The 16,710-nt window shown below is 41.6% G+C and overlaps 1 protein-coding gene across 1 annotated transcript in view; it reads right to left on the reverse strand.

Annotated features, from left to right (window-relative positions):
• Positions 1 to 16,710, reverse strand: part of AFF1 (ALF transcription elongation factor 1) — a 192,651-nt gene that overhangs the window by 76,101 nt on the left and 99,840 nt on the right. The window contains exons 3-4 of the mRNA XM_081097756.1: positions 8,469 to 8,589; positions 7,148 to 8,077 (exon numbers count right to left, since the gene is read on the reverse strand). Coding sequence (XP_080953882.1) covers positions 7,148 to 8,077; positions 8,469 to 8,589 — 1,051 coding nt within the window. The remainder of the gene's footprint in view (positions 1 to 7,147; positions 8,078 to 8,468; positions 8,590 to 16,710) is intronic.

Raw genomic sequence — 16,710 nt, forward strand, 5'->3', positions numbered from 1 at the left:
TTTCTAGCAGTTTTAGAGCTTTTTAAAATATATATATATTTTGCCTATGATATTTAATATGTTTCCTTCAGAGTTTAAAGTATTTCTGCAAACTCAAAAAACTGCCAGGATTTGACTTGGCCAGTTGGCTCAGCTGGTTGGAGTGTTGTCCAGTACCCCAAAAGGTTTGATCCCAGTCATCGGGGTATGTACTGGAGGCAACTCTCATATCCATGTTTCTCTCTTTTCCCCCTTCCTCTCTCTCTAAAAAAAAATCAATGAAAACATAACCTCCAATGAGGAATTTTAAAAAAAAAAGTTTGCCAGGATTAGGAAATAAAAGGTGGCAGTTTCTACTCAGCTCCAGCTGGTGAAACTGGAAATTTTATTTTTCAGCAAAATTCTCCAGTTTGTAAATATTGGCTCAAGGGAGTGGGGAGCAGGGCACACTATATAGGCAAAACAAAGGTGTCTACAAGCCCAATCTAGCCTTCTGGCTGTTTGAAGCTTCTGCAATAAATTCTCACTTGCTACTACTACTTTTTAACCTCTATATTTACATATTTAGGGTCAAAAATTTAGCCAACCTCTAAGCAAATACAAGCTACTTACTATTCAATATTTCTCATAGATTCGAAGTATTCTGCTCTAGTCACTCAGCTTCAGCTAATTGTGCACATAATTTTCCTAACAAAACATTTAAGTCGTGTAGGTCTGGCCAAATTAAGAGCTAGCTCATGGAATCTAATTTAAATTTGCTATTATAATTAATATACTAAAAACATTTTTAGAAAATGGAGGAAAGCTAGATAAGGTTGTATCAGAATCTTACTTTCCCATGAACAGGAAATATTGGAGGCACAAGAAAGGAAACCATGAACTGTGGAGAAAGAGAAGAGTGTTGTTTGGGGTCATACTTCCTTGATTTTTTCCCAAAAGCTACTCTCATGTCCTACTTAGGACAAAAGCCCCATCAATTCTGTGCAATCCCATGGCCCGAGGCCCACTCGAACGACTGGAACCCCTGGGAAAGGGGCTCTTACTATCTCATTCCTTAAGCCTGTTATCAGCTCTTCCGGAACAGTTTGATTTCTAGGCTCTAGAACAAATCTCAGGAGAATCAGATACAGAACCCTGAGCCTACCTGTACACCTGCCAAGTCAGTCTCCTAGGGAATTTTTATTTTTTACCAGTTTGTATTAACAGGCTTCCCCAGGTGATTATGATGTGCTGCCAAGTTCCAGAATGAATGCAAAACTTCCCTTTGATCTACAGTATTGGGCTTATAACCCAAGAGGACCTGTTGTAAAGGTATCTGTACATCACATGGAGTAAGCCACTGGCACGTACTGTTACCTCTGTTTGCAACACTGATGTTGCTTAACCCCTGCTACGCATGCTATGGTATGAATGTTTATGTTCATCTTGAAATCCTAAATTGCAAAGATAATAGTAGTCAGAGGTGGGGCTTTGGAGAAATGCTTAAAGCCATGAGGGTAGAGTCATCCTGATTGGGTTTAGTGCTGTGTAAAAGAAGTTCCAGAGAGATCCCTATCCCTTCTCCCATCTGAAGACACAATGAGAAGGCACCAGCTGAAAACCAGAAAGAGGGTCCCTCAAGAGAACATGGCCATTCTGGTGCCTTGATCTTGGACTTCCAGCCTCCAGAACTGTGAGAAGTAAATTTCCATTGTTCATAGCCACCTAGTACATGGTATTTTGTCATAGCACTGCAGGCTATGACAATCCCTCACTTTCATTACTTCTACTCAATGTTCAGGTCTCACTCAAACAGAACTTCCTCAGAGAATTCTCTGAGCTCCTTCATTTAAGTCACAGTACCCTTTATCTTATGTCTATGTAAATTCCTTTACAGTACTTGTCCAAGTGCTCACACATTGATCAGAGCGGTTATTTGAATAATGTCAGTTTCTAACTAGATAGTTAAGGTCCAACAGGACCAGAACCACCTGGTTTGCTCACCACTATACCCCAGTCCCCAGCACTAGGCCTGGCCAACAGTAGGTACTCAAGATATTTTAGTTAAAAGTTGCTGAATTGACGATGTATATGGAAGACAGTGGGCTTCAAACTGTACTTTGAGTGTTTCATCAGCAGGATACACACCACTGACAGACCAAAAGTTAGCTGCCTGCAGGGTTAGATCATTTCATAATAGGACAGTTCCTCTTACAAGGTTTAGGATAATAAGAGAGTTAAATATGGAAGTAGGGAAGATTGTGTGCGCGCCCAAATGCAAAGTGAATCACTATCGATCCCATATGGATTTAAAGTTTCCCACTATGGATTATTTCACACTGCTGGGCTGAAAACGGAAGGCTTCATTTAAGAGCTGCCATGAGTCAAAGTGGTCCAACAAGGAATTCCCGGCTGCAGATGACACTTCAGTCTTGGCATTCAGGTGGAAGCATTTGGTAAGTGAAAGCATTCCTAAATGATGTCCTGAAAGGTCACAAGGAAAAGAGCAATACTTTGTGGAAATCACAGACCACTAGAACTCAGTCAGATTCATCTGGTTCAGAAAGAGTAGATCATATAAGGAGATAGAAGCAATGGCAAACTGATAGTAAATTCTACTAGGTTCCAGTGAGTTATTTGGGACATAAATTAAGACTAATTGTACCACTTCCATGTACACTTCACACCCTAAGTTAAAAAAAAAACCCACAAAAAAACAACAACACACAGAAGCCTGTAATTTCCACTAATGGACAGATTTTCAAGCTTCCTAGATGATCTCCAGTTTTTGCTTCTGAAGACTTAGCAGGTCACTTCTTTCCACCCAAAGCCTTAATTAACTACATAATGCAAACACATCCCGAATTTATTTTTATTTTTTAAAAATATATTTTATTTATTTTTACAGAGAGGAAGGGAGAGGGATAGAGAGTTAGAAACATCGATGAGAGAGAAACATCGATCAGCTGCCTCCCGCACATCCCCTACTGAGGATGTGCCCGCAACCAAGGTACATGCCCTTGACCGGAATCAGACCTGGGACCCGTCAGTCCACTAAGCCAAAGCAGTCAGGGCCATCCCGAATTTATTATTTCCAGTCTTAACATTTTCTCTGAGCTGGTCTACTATTTATGATTGCTAACTGTCAAGTCTGACATGAATATATATATATATAACAGCATCTCAAAAACTTAATACATAGTCTATTCCAAACCTGTTCCATCCAAGTCAACTCCATCCCAAGCAGCTAGTATCATCCCACCATCCGTACCTTCCAAATTAAAAAAAAAATCTACGAGCCTCACTTGATGCCTTACTGTCCTTCAGACCTCAGGCCCTCCCCTATCTCCAATCAATCACAAAGCCCTATCGGTTCCCTGCCAAATACATCTGGAACTTGTCCACTTCTCACTATGTCCACTACTACCATCCTAACTCCAAGCCATCATCATCACTGCTCACCCGCTAACTGTTCTCCCTGTTTTCTGCCCACCCTTGCCTGTCCAAGTCATTCTCCACCAAGGAACCAGAATGATCTTTTTAAAAAACATCACTCCCCTGCTCAAAATCCTCCAGTCGTTTCCAGTCATAGTTAACAACAAGTAAAAGTACAAAGATCACAGAACTGGGAGTTCTAGCTCTGGCTGCTACTAACTATAAAATTTAGCAAAATGAAGTGGCCTCACCCTCCTGGGCCTTATTTGCAAAATGAAAGGGCTGTAGTTTTATCTTTACAATTCTAATAGTCTAAGTCCAGTATACAACTTAATATACGTACCTCAGCTTATTCCATTTCTCCCTTTCAATAAATGCTTCTTTCATAAGTCCCATATCTCTCAGCACTCCCTCCCTTCCAGGGTCCAGGCTCACGAACACTCACACAGGAATGCCGTGGTTTTCTCTGACTTTCCTTTGTTACCTTTAGGCAGAAAAGGAAAATACAAAGGGATCTCAACCTTCCACACGGGCAGGGCCATGTCTGATGTGCAACTCTCCGGCTGGGAGTTACCCGCATGAGATCAGCCAGGACTTGGCTTTGCCCTCAGATGGGTCATGTTAAGCTGCTCTACATCTTCCAGTTGACACAAAACTAAAACTGACACACCCAGAGAAAACCGAATGCAGGATCCTGCAGGCCAGGCCTCTATGTAGTCAGAATACTGACCTTTCGATAATTTTTTTCCTCTAGGATTTTAGGAAAGATTAAGTTTTAAATGTAAGAATGACTTATCCCAGAAAAGAACCATTTTTTAGGAAAACCAACTAAAATATACAAACCAAGTATTCCCCAAGAAGTGAAAGGACAGAAAGTAGTGTAAAGCAGTGGAGAGAACCGCACTCATGTGGCTCGAGTCTGAAGGCACACCAAAGAGACCAGCTGACTTTTCCATTTTGGTTCACTTTTAAAAATACTGTTTCAAGAAAGCAGTGGGGAAGGGAGAGCAGTGAAGCAAACCACAAAACCCTCCCATTCAGAAAACGGAGAAAGAAAACCTCCTCTGACTTGCCTTGGGACAAACTAAGCAAATAAAGAAAAACCACTTAGTTACCCAGCCCCTCTTCACAGCTCTACCAACAGTCAACTTCCTCTTCTGCCTCTCATTCTCCGTCCTTTGGTCCCAATATCACAAATAGACCAGGATTGGTAATATTCTAGTTCTATATTCAGAGTTCACTGGCTTTGTGTTTAACTCCCTGCTTTTTGTCCCCCATCTTTATGCTTTCCTTGGAGTCACCAGAATAGTAAATTTGAGATTTTAAATTCAACCTACATTTTCTTAAAAATATAAAAATATACCTTTAACTGGGTGTGTGAACAAAAAAATTAATGCTAAGTATGTGAAATGTGAGATCTCAGTTTAAAAAGCTAAATCAAGTCCAAAACGTAGCCAGAAAAGTACAAATATCGCTGCATCACAGATTTAATTCCCTTTCATTCAAGCTCTTGGCTCCTAATTCTCCTCACAAAGAACATCCTGAGTCCTCCATCTGCCTGAGCCCTCAGTTTCACCACCACCCCACTACCCCCAAATCAGCACTGCCTAAGGCCTCCCAGGGTGCTGGCACTGTAGCTGCCACTGACAGGAGAACCCTGAGCAGAAACCAGAGAGAGCCGTGGGATTAAGATGAATGCTGACTGCAAACACAGGCCAAAGATGAAAAGTTTCTACATATTCAATTGTTGATAGCAGGTGCACTGTGCCAAAAAACCCCATTTTCCAATCACCAGACTATGGAGGGTTTTGTTCATTTCAAATGTCCACTCAGAAAATACGAAGACCCATCTAACATAGTCCCCGATTTGAAATTATGTATGAAGTAAGACCTTGGAGAAATCTCAACTCAGCTTATCTTCTTTTTTAACCAAGAAAGTAGGACGTAAACTAGGATCCTCTTTCCTGAAAGGCTACTGGGAAGCCTACTGCTGAATTTACAGGGGTTGCTGTCTTGAGGCTGACACCTGAAACTTGCTCCAGCACCTCGTAGCAGAGAGTTTGTACTTAGTTGTACTCTAATTGTCTCCTGGGCAGAGACCAGTACTTTTTTGCATCTTACCCTGCACTTAAGCATATGGTTGGACATTTGGTGGGCAATGCAAATATTTGCTATTTTATCTTAAAATTGTTTTAAAGCAATTTTCAGTTGCTTAGGTTTTGTTTGTTTTTTGTTTTTTTAAGAATGAATGTTAAATTGTCCCCTTATGTGTGTGTTTAACTAGGAAAATAGAACAGATCCTATTTGACAAATAAAAGAAAGCAAATCCCATTAAATTATTTACTGTCTTAATTATAAGGCAGGCTGACTGGCCCTCCTTTTGAGGAGGGAGGACCTCGATTTATCCTTCCCTGCCTTCATTCTGGCTCTCTTCGCCTAAATCCCATCATAGCACAAAACTGTGCAATAAATGGCTCATTCTGGTGAATCTTCATACGTTGGAGTTAAAGGCAGGGTTCTGTCAACTTGGTCATTTCTACCATTTGCTTTATTCGCCCCTTTCTCATTTTCCCTCAGCCACCGAACAAGTCCCATTTTGAAGACGTCTGGAGACACTAGAGCTTAAGAGCAGACTGCAGACAGAACCCTAACCTATTCTAAACCAAGAACAGCTTTTTCTCCTTAAAGATAAGGGTTATCTTTCCAGTTAAGGATCCTGGAATCTGCTTTTTAACCTTGAGGAATTTTATCTCCCAGCACTATGCTAGACTGCCATCTAGGTGCATACTCTTTGAGCAATTGATATGCACATTACAATATTTATCCAATAGATGTAATAAAACCACAGACTTTAACAGATAAACTTCAAAAAATTCACTTTAAACATTTACTTGACTCTACTGATCGGGATTTTGGAGTCACTAGCACTAATTTAGAATTTCAGTGATAGGATGTGTTCTCTGGCTCACCTCATTCAAACACAATGCTGCCATTTGGGGGGGGGGGGGGGGGGGCAGGAAGGAAAACTGTTCCTTTGCTTAAAAAGGTACAGTACTTTGGTTACTTGAAAAAGCCATAGTTGAAAAACAATCTGTTTATATTTGCAACTCACTCTAATGTCACCACACACACCCTCTTCTTTCTTAGGTGATAAATATAATATATTAGAACAAAAGTTTAGTTTCAAAGTTGCTTAACAATTTACAAGGAACAAACCTTTAAAAAGTAATGCTTTGCCTTCAACATTTTGGCCTTGTTTTGACTTTTTTAATGGTTTTGACCTCAAGAAAAACTAACTGGGGCTGAAGAAACAAAAAATTTATTTTCTTTACAGTGCTAAAGAAGCCAATATTCCCTGAAACAAACAAAAAAACAAACAAACAAAAGCAACACAGCCCAAATCATTCTATGAAATTTTCATATTAGAAATGTCCTCTACATTATTGGGTTATACAGGTGCACACACTTTTCAAAACACAGCGAGCCGCACTCTTACGATCTCTATATTTTACTGCATGTAAATTGTGGCTCAATAAAAAGATTTTTTTTTTAATCTCTCTGCAAATCACATTTTAGTATCTGCCAATCAGTATTCCATCTCAGACCTAAGTTTCTGGTAGGTCAACCATATCCTAAGGGCAAAAAGGAATTTCCTCACTCAAAAGCTACTGACACCCTGCCCCCAGCTCTCCAGAACTTCCATCTAAAACCTCTCTTCACAGGGGAAGTAGCCCAGATATGAAATTCCACTCACCTCAACTGACTGAGAAGGCATTTTCAGCTTGGTGAGCTTAGCTTTGGCAGGCACTTTTAAGTCGGTTTTTTCAAAGGTCTGTTGCCGGTAATCCTCCGGCAGTGGTTTCAGTTCGGGAGACTCACTAGGAGCCTGATCTTGACCGTCCATGGGCCGGACATAAGCCGTGGGCTTCTGCTGCATTGCAACGCTCTTTGAGGGGAGGGAGGGTGGGGGGAAAGACTGAGAAGGTGGCTGGGGAGGGGCCACTCCAAGGCTGGAGACGGCCACTAAACTGTCCTTAGGGGTCTCTTTGTCTCGGCTCTTTACTGCCAGGTCCTTGGGAGATTTGGCGTGGCAGTAGCCTTTATTGTTGTTGTTGTTGTTACTGCTGTGAACCTTGCTGCTTCCTTGTGACCTGGGAAGAGTTTGCTGGTTGGAATGTAGAGGTGACAAAGGGGGCAATGGAGAAGGCAAAGAGGAGAGGAGGGGAGAAAGCTCCCTCTCTGGAGCTGAGTCTGCCGTCGAAGCACAGTGGGCTACTTCGGCTCTGCGGTCACCGTTTTTTCGATGACTAGAGCTGTACCCCTCCTGACCAAGGCGATCCTGGGCCAGGTGCTGGCTGTCCGGGGCGCCATAGCTTTTCACATGAAGACTTGGCATTGGTTCCATTCTTGGCTGTGTCACCTTTTGATTGTGGCTCATGTTACCAACAGGAAGTGGTCCAGAGGCAGGAGTGCTACCAGGCTGGTGATGGACACGGGTGTGGAAGGAGTGCGGTGGAACGCCGCTCCCCTTCTCAGGAAACAAAGGGTGTCTTGGCTTTCCCGGCCTACTGTCAGAAGCATCCACGTGATGAGCGAGCGACTTGGTACTGAGTAACTCCTTTACTTCTTCATAGTTTCCCAGCATGTTCTGTATTCGACTGGATAGCTCATCGCCTTTTTCTGTCTGAAAAAAGAAAACAGCAAAGTTAGATACTGGTGGGAAATAAATCTAAGAAAACCCAACATTTAATAAGCCATGTTACATAATGGCATTAAAAAAGAAATGCCTCCATTTAATGTGTAACATAGAATTTAACGTGCAATGTAAACTAACTCCTTGTTGAGAAGCCTGTTGTGGACAAATATTACTACATACAGAAGACTAACATTACAAAAGAAAACCACAAACTTGGGCAATTTTGACTCACAAGGTTCAGGGAATTTTCTATTTGTTTTCAGAAACAATCCCTAGGATAAGTTGTCTTATTTTCACAGGCATGGCCTTTGTTCAATCTTCCTTTCATCACAGAGTTAAATATGATGATAAATCAGACTTTCTAGCACACAATAAATACCTTGTAGGGCTCTCCAAAAAGGGGGATCTTTTCAGAAAATGCCTCTTTCTCTTGGTGAGCTTCCTGGTTGCGTCTTTCCTTCTCTCTAATTCGAAGCAGGTTTCTGTCTTCATTGTATAAGCTGTTTCAGATGCCACAAAAGAACAAAAACAGTAAAATTTACCAGTATCCGCGTTGTGCTTTGCATATGTACATGTTTGAGGGAGGCAAGCTAAGTCAAGAAGAAGAGATGACAGGGAAGATGATGTAAAGAAAGCATAAGTCTCTCCTGGACTAAGGCTCAGTAATGGGCTGTGGCCCTCCAGCCTCAGCTCTGGCTCCAGAAACCTAAGCATTCACTCTGGGCGACTGCCTTCGTGGCTCAGGACTGACTCCAAACCAGAGTCTTTTATAGGCAGTGGTGGAGCTGGGACAAGATTAATGATATTTTTACTTTCAGCTTGCAAACTAAGGCGTAGAGGTGGAAGCTTTTCATCTGAAAGAATCAGCAGGATGTGAACTTCTAAAAAGCTATTTTCCTGGATCAGTATTGCACATTTTGGAAGATTACAATCAAAAGGCTCATTTCATAATTAAAAGATTACCAGGCACCCAAAACAGCATTTACTTTATTCTCAGCCTATTCTACTGGGAGTGTCCTGGTATGTAAACTTGAGATCATTTTTATTTCTCATTTCAAATGCCAAGGATGGGAAAATGCAATTTTAGATGTAAACTCTACCTACTGAGAAGTCTTATCATCCAATTGCCCTACTTAAACCACATAAAAATGGACCCTAAGTCATGAGCCCTGGCACCAAAAATGTTCAAATGGTTTCTCTAACAAGCAAAACACAGAGATGGAAAGAAAAAAGTGTAGTTTTAGCTAGCATCCAAACCAAAAGTGGGCCTGCCCCATGTCAGCAACACAAGCTACTCCCGCCAACCCACACATGTGCGATATGAGAACAATGACAATAAGAACAACTTTGCTTCTAAATATCTACTGAACCTTTCCCCCCAACATTACTTGAATAAATAAGGAGGAAAATATCCTGTTGTCTCGTCAATACATGTACCTTTAGCAATTCTAGCCGTGATGTCAGACACGCTCCCTGACCCTACTGATATATCCTGGTCTCTCTGCTCTCTCATAACTTGTCTTATTTCCTCTGACAAGAAAGAGCCTACTTACTGGTCTCCCTGCGTCTTTCACATCTTGTCCCTCTAATTTAGCCTTGCCTCATGGAAAGAAATCCCATAGACGGCCCTGGTTCTCATGTCACTATCCAAATTTAAAAATAATAAGCATTTGATGGCCCTTTACTACTGCAGAACAAACTATTATTTTTTATTTATTGATTTAGAGAGAAAGGGAGGGGGGAGAGAAAAAAATGCCAATTTATTATTCCACTTTTTTATGCATTAATTGATTGATTCTTGTATGTGTAATCTTGGTGTATCAGGATGATGCTCCAACCAAGTGAGCTACCCTACCAGGGCAGAATAAACTCTAAATCCTTACTTTGGCATGAAAAGACCCCCACAGTCTAGTACAGATCTACTCTAGAAATTATCCCACTCTCTCGTAGCAGGTCTGCCACATGCACCCCACTTGACAGTCAAACATACCCTATAAAGATGAGCCTCTTGCTCTAATCTCTACCCCAAAACCCCCTTTTACTGAAAGATCACCGATTCTCCCAGGACCAGCTTAGCTAGGAATTAATGATTCTCCCGCAAACCACCTCTATATTCCAGTCACACCAACCGATGCCCTGGCTCCTCAGGAACATCCTGAACTTCGATGCTTTCTAACTACACACATTTCCTCTGCTTCTCTCAACTGTGCACCCACATCGCCAGTTTTCAGCTACCAGAAAAATCTCCGGAGTGATTCCAATGTCACCAACTCTAAAGGCTTCCCCAAATCCACTGAGTATTTTTTTTAATATTCACCCTGGCCCTGGCCAGTGTTTCCCAGTGGATAGAGCATCAGCCCTCACATGGAAGGATCTCAGGTTCGATTCCCTGTCTAGCGCATGTACCTGAGTTGCAGGTTTGAACTCTGCCCCTGTCAGGGGAGTGTGTGGAAGGCAACCAATCTATGTGTCTCTCTCATATCAATATTTCTCTTTCTCTTCCCCTGCCTCCCTCCCTCCCTTCCATTTTCTCTAAAAATCAATGGAAAAAATATCCTTGGGTAAGGACTAACAAAACAAAATTCACTCTGGAAGACAATCTGAAAGTAGGGAGAAGCTAAACTACCTGGTTGAATTCACTGGTGTGTGGTAAATAATTATCAGCTTAAACAATTGAATCAAAAACTTTGCCTAGCCCTGAGCAGTATGGCTCAGTTGGTTGGAGTGACATCCCTTAGAGGAGGGTTCAATCCCTGGTAGGAGTGCATATGGAAAGTAACAAATCGATGTTTCTCTCATATTGATGTTTCTTTCTTTCTCCCCTTCTCTCTAAAATCAATTAGGGAAAAAAAGGGGGGGGGGGGGGACACAAAAAACTTTGCCTAGATGATGGATAGCTTAATATATGATTTTAAGAAAACTCTTAAAACTATAGTGAACAACATAGTAAAAAGGTCAGGAGAAATTCAACCAGAAACTGGCTATAGAGACTAGTCTTTAATAGTCAGAAATCTCACGTGCTTCACACAGACTTGCTTCTGGGGGAAAACAGCACCATGGGCATAATGACCATTCAAGAATTCCTTACAACTGTTTTATGATTTTGGTAATTACTCTTGTTGGCTCAACAATTATGTAACATTAACACACAACCATGGCAGCCAAGTAAGAGGGCTGATCAGGAAATAACTTTTTTTCCCCCTTCAAACTTGCTTTTCTGCCTATTTGTTTGCAGGGCGGGGCGGGGCATGAAACTGCTTCTGAGCAACCTGAACTCCAAGCTTCTTTCCCAAAGCTACCTGTACGTAGACCAGATCCCAAGGAATCCGCTTTGCCCCTCTTTCCTGATTATGCTGGTTACAACAGTGTAGTCCAGTGATGGCGAACCTTTTGAGCTCAGCGTGTCAGCATTTTGAAAATCCCTAACTTAACTCTGGTGCCGTATCACATAGAGAAATTTCTTGGTATTTGCAACCATAGTAAACCAAAGACTTATATTTTTGATATTTATTTTATATATTTAAATGCTATTTAACAAAGAAAAATCAACCAAAAAAATGAGTTTGCGTGTCACCTCTGACACGCGTGTCATAGGTTCGCCATCACTGGTGTAGTCCCTGAAGCTTTATTCACTTGTGAGTGTTTACAGAGTTTGGTTTGCTTTATAAGTAGAGTTTCTCCCATGTCTTGAGAAACCGCTACTTTTGTCTCAGAAAAGGGAACCCCAAATGGCAAAATTCTCAGTTCCAGATTGAAAAGTGAGTACCTCATCTATCAGGCTACCTGGGGTTCCTCAATTAATTTTCTTGCCACGTCCACACACATCTTTAAGAAAAGCTACACTGATTTAAAATTACTAAACTATTTCTAAATCAATCAGCTCAGCATCTGTTAGGTTTTAACACACTTCTAGATTTTCATTCTAAAATAATAAAAACTGCTACAGAAATAATGAGAAAACCCCAATTTTACAAAATTTCTAACACTGGCTTTCTTGCTATGTGATTCAAAAATCATGCCTCCCACAGGGAGGAAGTCCTGTTAAATTAAGGATTCTGGTTAATTAAGGTTTTACCTCATTTGTTTAACACATTAAGCGCCCTGTCAGTCAACGGTGAATGACACTATACTTTCCTTCCAGAAGACAAAACAGGCTGGGCGTTTAACATGTTAAAAAAACGTTTAGCCCTAGGTGGTTTGGCTCACTGGGCAGAGCTTCGGCCTGCGGACTCAAGGGTCCCACCAGGTTTGATTCCGATCAAGGGCACATGCTGGGTTGCGAGCTGGATCCCCAGTTGAGGGCGTGCAATGATTCTCTCTCATGATTGAAGTTTCTGTCTCTCTCACCCTCTCCCTTCCTCTCTGAAATTAATATAAAAAAATAAAATAAAATAAACACGTTTAACCCACACCAGGATTTTATTGGCAGACGTAATACTATGCCAATTTTAAAAGACATTGAACATATTTTTTTCCCTTTATTCACCATCCCCCTTCAACTGAAAAAAAAAAAAAAAAGTCAGGTGAGGAAAGATGAGTGTCACTGGTAGGATGAGTTTTCTGAAGCCTAGACTTGGAGAGAAACTCACTCTCACCCACACTGTCTGATGGGCAACTCCCTGTTGGCCTCCCTCACCAAGGCTCCTGGGCAGGCAGTGAAGGCGGAACAGGAAGTGTCGTCTACAGATCCCAGGACTATATAAGGTAGGCTGTGAGCAATCTTTCTTCTGGGTTGCCTAACTTCTCCTTGTAACTAACAGGGGTTTGCCGGTTGTCCTGGGTAGTTCTTGGATTTACTTGGCTTTTACTTATTTCCAAGTTTGCAAAGGTTTTAAGAAATGGTTTGGTAAAATGACTAGGCAAAGACACTCATGAATATTTTCCTTTTCTTGGTTCCATTTTGAAACCAGGGGAAACGTAAATTTTAAAAAACATGAACACAATTCACAGCATGAGTAAACCATTGTTCAACCTCTACATACACATCATTGTTTTTAAAACTAGGTGCAAGCACGGAGATGGTAGACGGAAATTTTTAAATGGGAGATTTTAGGAAGCAGTAAATGTCCTACACTTTTCATAGACTCTGTAATTACCATTGAATAATTACAAGTTGACTATTGCTTCATTTAATTAAAGGCTTTTTTTTTCTGGTGTGGAGGAAAAAATGCATTCTTGCTCTCACGGGATAACCTCACCAACAGCAGCCTTGTCAGACCCTCTCTCTCAATGTCCCTCATGGAACATAGTGAGTCCCACAGAGCACTGCATTAGATAAGAAGTTATCAACCTTCAGTGAACATCAGAATCAACCAGAGGGCTTGTTAAAGCATGGATTGCAGAAACCCACCCCCAAAGTTTGAGTCAGTAGACCTGATGTTGAACAAGTTTCTAGGTGATTCTGAGGACTACAAGAGAATACACTCTTTCTGGGCTGTATGTTTCACTTTAGGTTTACCCAAACACAATAGCAATGACGACAGCAGTGGCCTGGCCCAGGCTGCCACCACTTAGCATCTGTTATTCAGCTGGCCCTGATTTAGGCACATAAAATGTGTCCTATTTAATTTCTAGGACTCTGTGAAAGGGGGATTATTAACTCCATTTCCCAGGTGGAAAAAAAGCTCAGATTAATCTGGAAATAGATGGTAAATCAAAAAATTCAAAGGCAGGTTTGCCTGGCACCAAAGTTTATGTTCTCAACTGTGGTCTGCAAAGAGCTTTCAGGCTGCACAAAATAAAGCAATGACCAAGAAGGCGTGCTAAAGGTGGTAACTCGCAATCACTTGTAATTCCTTATGGTCCTTAGTCTCAAAGAGGCACACAGCCACAATCCAGGTAGTATCCTCGCCAGTGGAGCAGTCTCAGAGCATAAAAGATACGTTTGGTTAAATGTATCTACACAGGTCTGTCCTTGCCTACAGACCTCACAGAGGGGCCCTTTGAGGGGGATGGCCGACACCATGAAGTTGCTTATCAACTTATAAAAACTGTGCTACAATCCTTAACTTTTTTTCATTGATCGATTTTAGAGAAAGAGAAGGAAGGAGGAGGGAGGAAGGAGGAAGGGAAGAAGGGAGGGGAAGAGGGAGAGAGAATGATGGATTTGTTTTTCCACTTATTAATGCATTCATTGGTTGATTCTTGTATATGCCCTGACCCAGGATGGAACCTGCAACCTTGGCGTATGGGGACAATGCTCTAATCAACTGAGCAACACAGCCAGGACCTTACAATGCTTATTTTAGAGTCTTTTTAAAAATTTACAGATGAGGTCACTGACTCTATAACAATCTCTGAATTCACAAGTCATTTCTAATGTGCAAAGGGGCTCTTTACATTAGTTTCTTTCAAGGACAGGCTGTAAATAAACTTGCACCAAAGTAGCCATTATATGCCCGATATTGGGCTCTGCTCCCATTATGTCTGGCTGGCTGACAAAGGCCATGTTCCTAGGGCCTCAATGCCAGCTTTCTGGTCAGCCCAGGAGTCCCCACTGGGGGAGCAAAAACATCAATTCATGTGGTGATTTGCAGCAGCAGACTAAGTACAAAACAAGTCCACGTGTTGGTGTGACCCAAGGGAGGGTGCAAAGTCTGACCACAGAAAATACTTTTAGAGAATATCATATACTACTTACTGTCCACCATCTGCAAAGTACAACACTAATGCATCAAAAAGATCTCTGCAAAATGCATCAAACCACCTCTACCACATTTTTTAAAAATAAGTGAACTAGAAAGACCGATGGGGGACACCACAGACTTCAGTTTCCAGTGCCTGGTGAGAGCAGTGGCATGTGAGACTCACCCTGCAGCACACAAATGCCCACACCATTACTAAGGTGGACTGCACCACAGATGTCTTCGAAGATGGAATGCCACTACTCTGTAACTCAGCACAGGAGCCTGGAAATCTAAAATATGCCAGGATGCTCTCTCGTTCAGAGAGGTGGTGAAACTCCTGAGGAATTAAGAGCTGCCCATTCAGCAGCTGAATGCAGTTATTTAGTCAGCCCCATGCTGGGACCTGTCAGGGATCATTTAGTGGGGCTTTTCAAATGCTCTGGAAGGATGTGTGAAAACACTGTGGTAAGATGAAGAATCAGAGCTCTGTAAAGATTAGTGAGAGTGGGCCTCCCGTTTCTCTGTCCCTTGCACTAAAAAGGAAAGAACCCATGCAGAGGGAGAAGACAGTAACAGGAAGGCCTGCATTGGGCTTGCGATGTAGACAGCATCCTGGCTTTGTGACCCGTAAGCTGTAAGCACCTGCAAGCACCTTCTTCAGGCTGGAGCCCATGGGCCCTGCTGCTAATCTAGGTTAGCCATGCAGGATCGCTGAATGCCACTGGCGCTTCCATGGCAACTCTGGCCCAAGGCGCAGGCTGTGCACAGCTGACTACCCATTTATCACCCTTGACTGGTCACTTCACACCGACCTTTCTCTGATAGATGTGACCAACTCTCTCTAGAACTCACATTTAAATGTTTATGTCTAAAATAAGTGTACATACACATTTAATTCTGTCCTGGAGGATAGCGTGTGATTTCTTCTGTGTATTTATCTTCGGAAGCATGGAAAAGACATTAGCAGGGGAGAATCTTAAAATCACCAGTGCACATTAATTATGGAAAAGAATGAGTCTTTTTTATTGTTTTAGAGGCACTAGGCCATTCTGATCTGAACATACAAAGGAGAGAGCAAAACATGAAACTCGCACGCTTTCACAAAAGTTGGGCAACCCTGGTTAGAGAGTGGTGACAGAAGTGTCGCAAAAGGACAGCAGGCTTGGGTTCGTACTGGTTGCGCAAGTGACTTTTTTATTTTGGAAGCCACTCCTGTGGGCTTTTTAACTCCATCCTCTGCCTTTTGTGTCCATGTTCTTCTATTCCCACAACCTAATATCCAGAGAACATCTTCAGACATGGGCTTTATGAAAAAATGTCAATGTACTTCAAAGCACAAAGTTAGTTTTGTCATTAGACTGCATGACTCATAAATACAATTGAAACATAAGAAATCAAAGTGGCTCCATGTCTGAAGGCAGAGAAATGTTGCTTCAAACAAATGAAGAACTTCTCCCTCTCTGGCAAGAATTCACAACAGGCCTTCTCATAATAAAAATCACTCAGCTAAATCTTCCAATGATTTTATCTTCATTACCTCCCCATCACCCACACACAAAATATAAAGAAAAAAAATCAGAGACTTAACCCTAACACACTATCTGATTTTATTTAGAAAATAAATACCAGCCAAGTCAAATGACAAAATACCACCATGTCACAGCTGCTTTCCTGGAGGAGCTCCCAGGGGATCATCTCAAAGTGACAGCTTGTTCTGCTGCTCACTTCTGCTTTTCTCAGACCTCTGCCTCATTATAATACTGAAATAGTTATACTTGACTCCGTTTTGCAAACATAAATCAATCTTTAAGATACTTAACATACCTGAAAGGCATACTATGAGTTTTAAATTGAAACAGCTTCCACCTGGGCAAATTTAAAAAGTAAGTGGCTGGCATAAATTCTAACAAGAGATGTGTTAATTACCCTTCAAAAGGAACCTGCCAGGCACTAATGATTGCATATCACTATGGGGCGAGGGTCTGAAAAAGATAC

The sequence above is a fragment of the Myotis nattereri genome (assembly GCF_964212035.1).
Source record: "Myotis nattereri genome assembly, chromosome: 1".
NCBI lineage: Eukaryota > Metazoa > Chordata > Mammalia > Chiroptera > Vespertilionidae > Myotis > Myotis nattereri.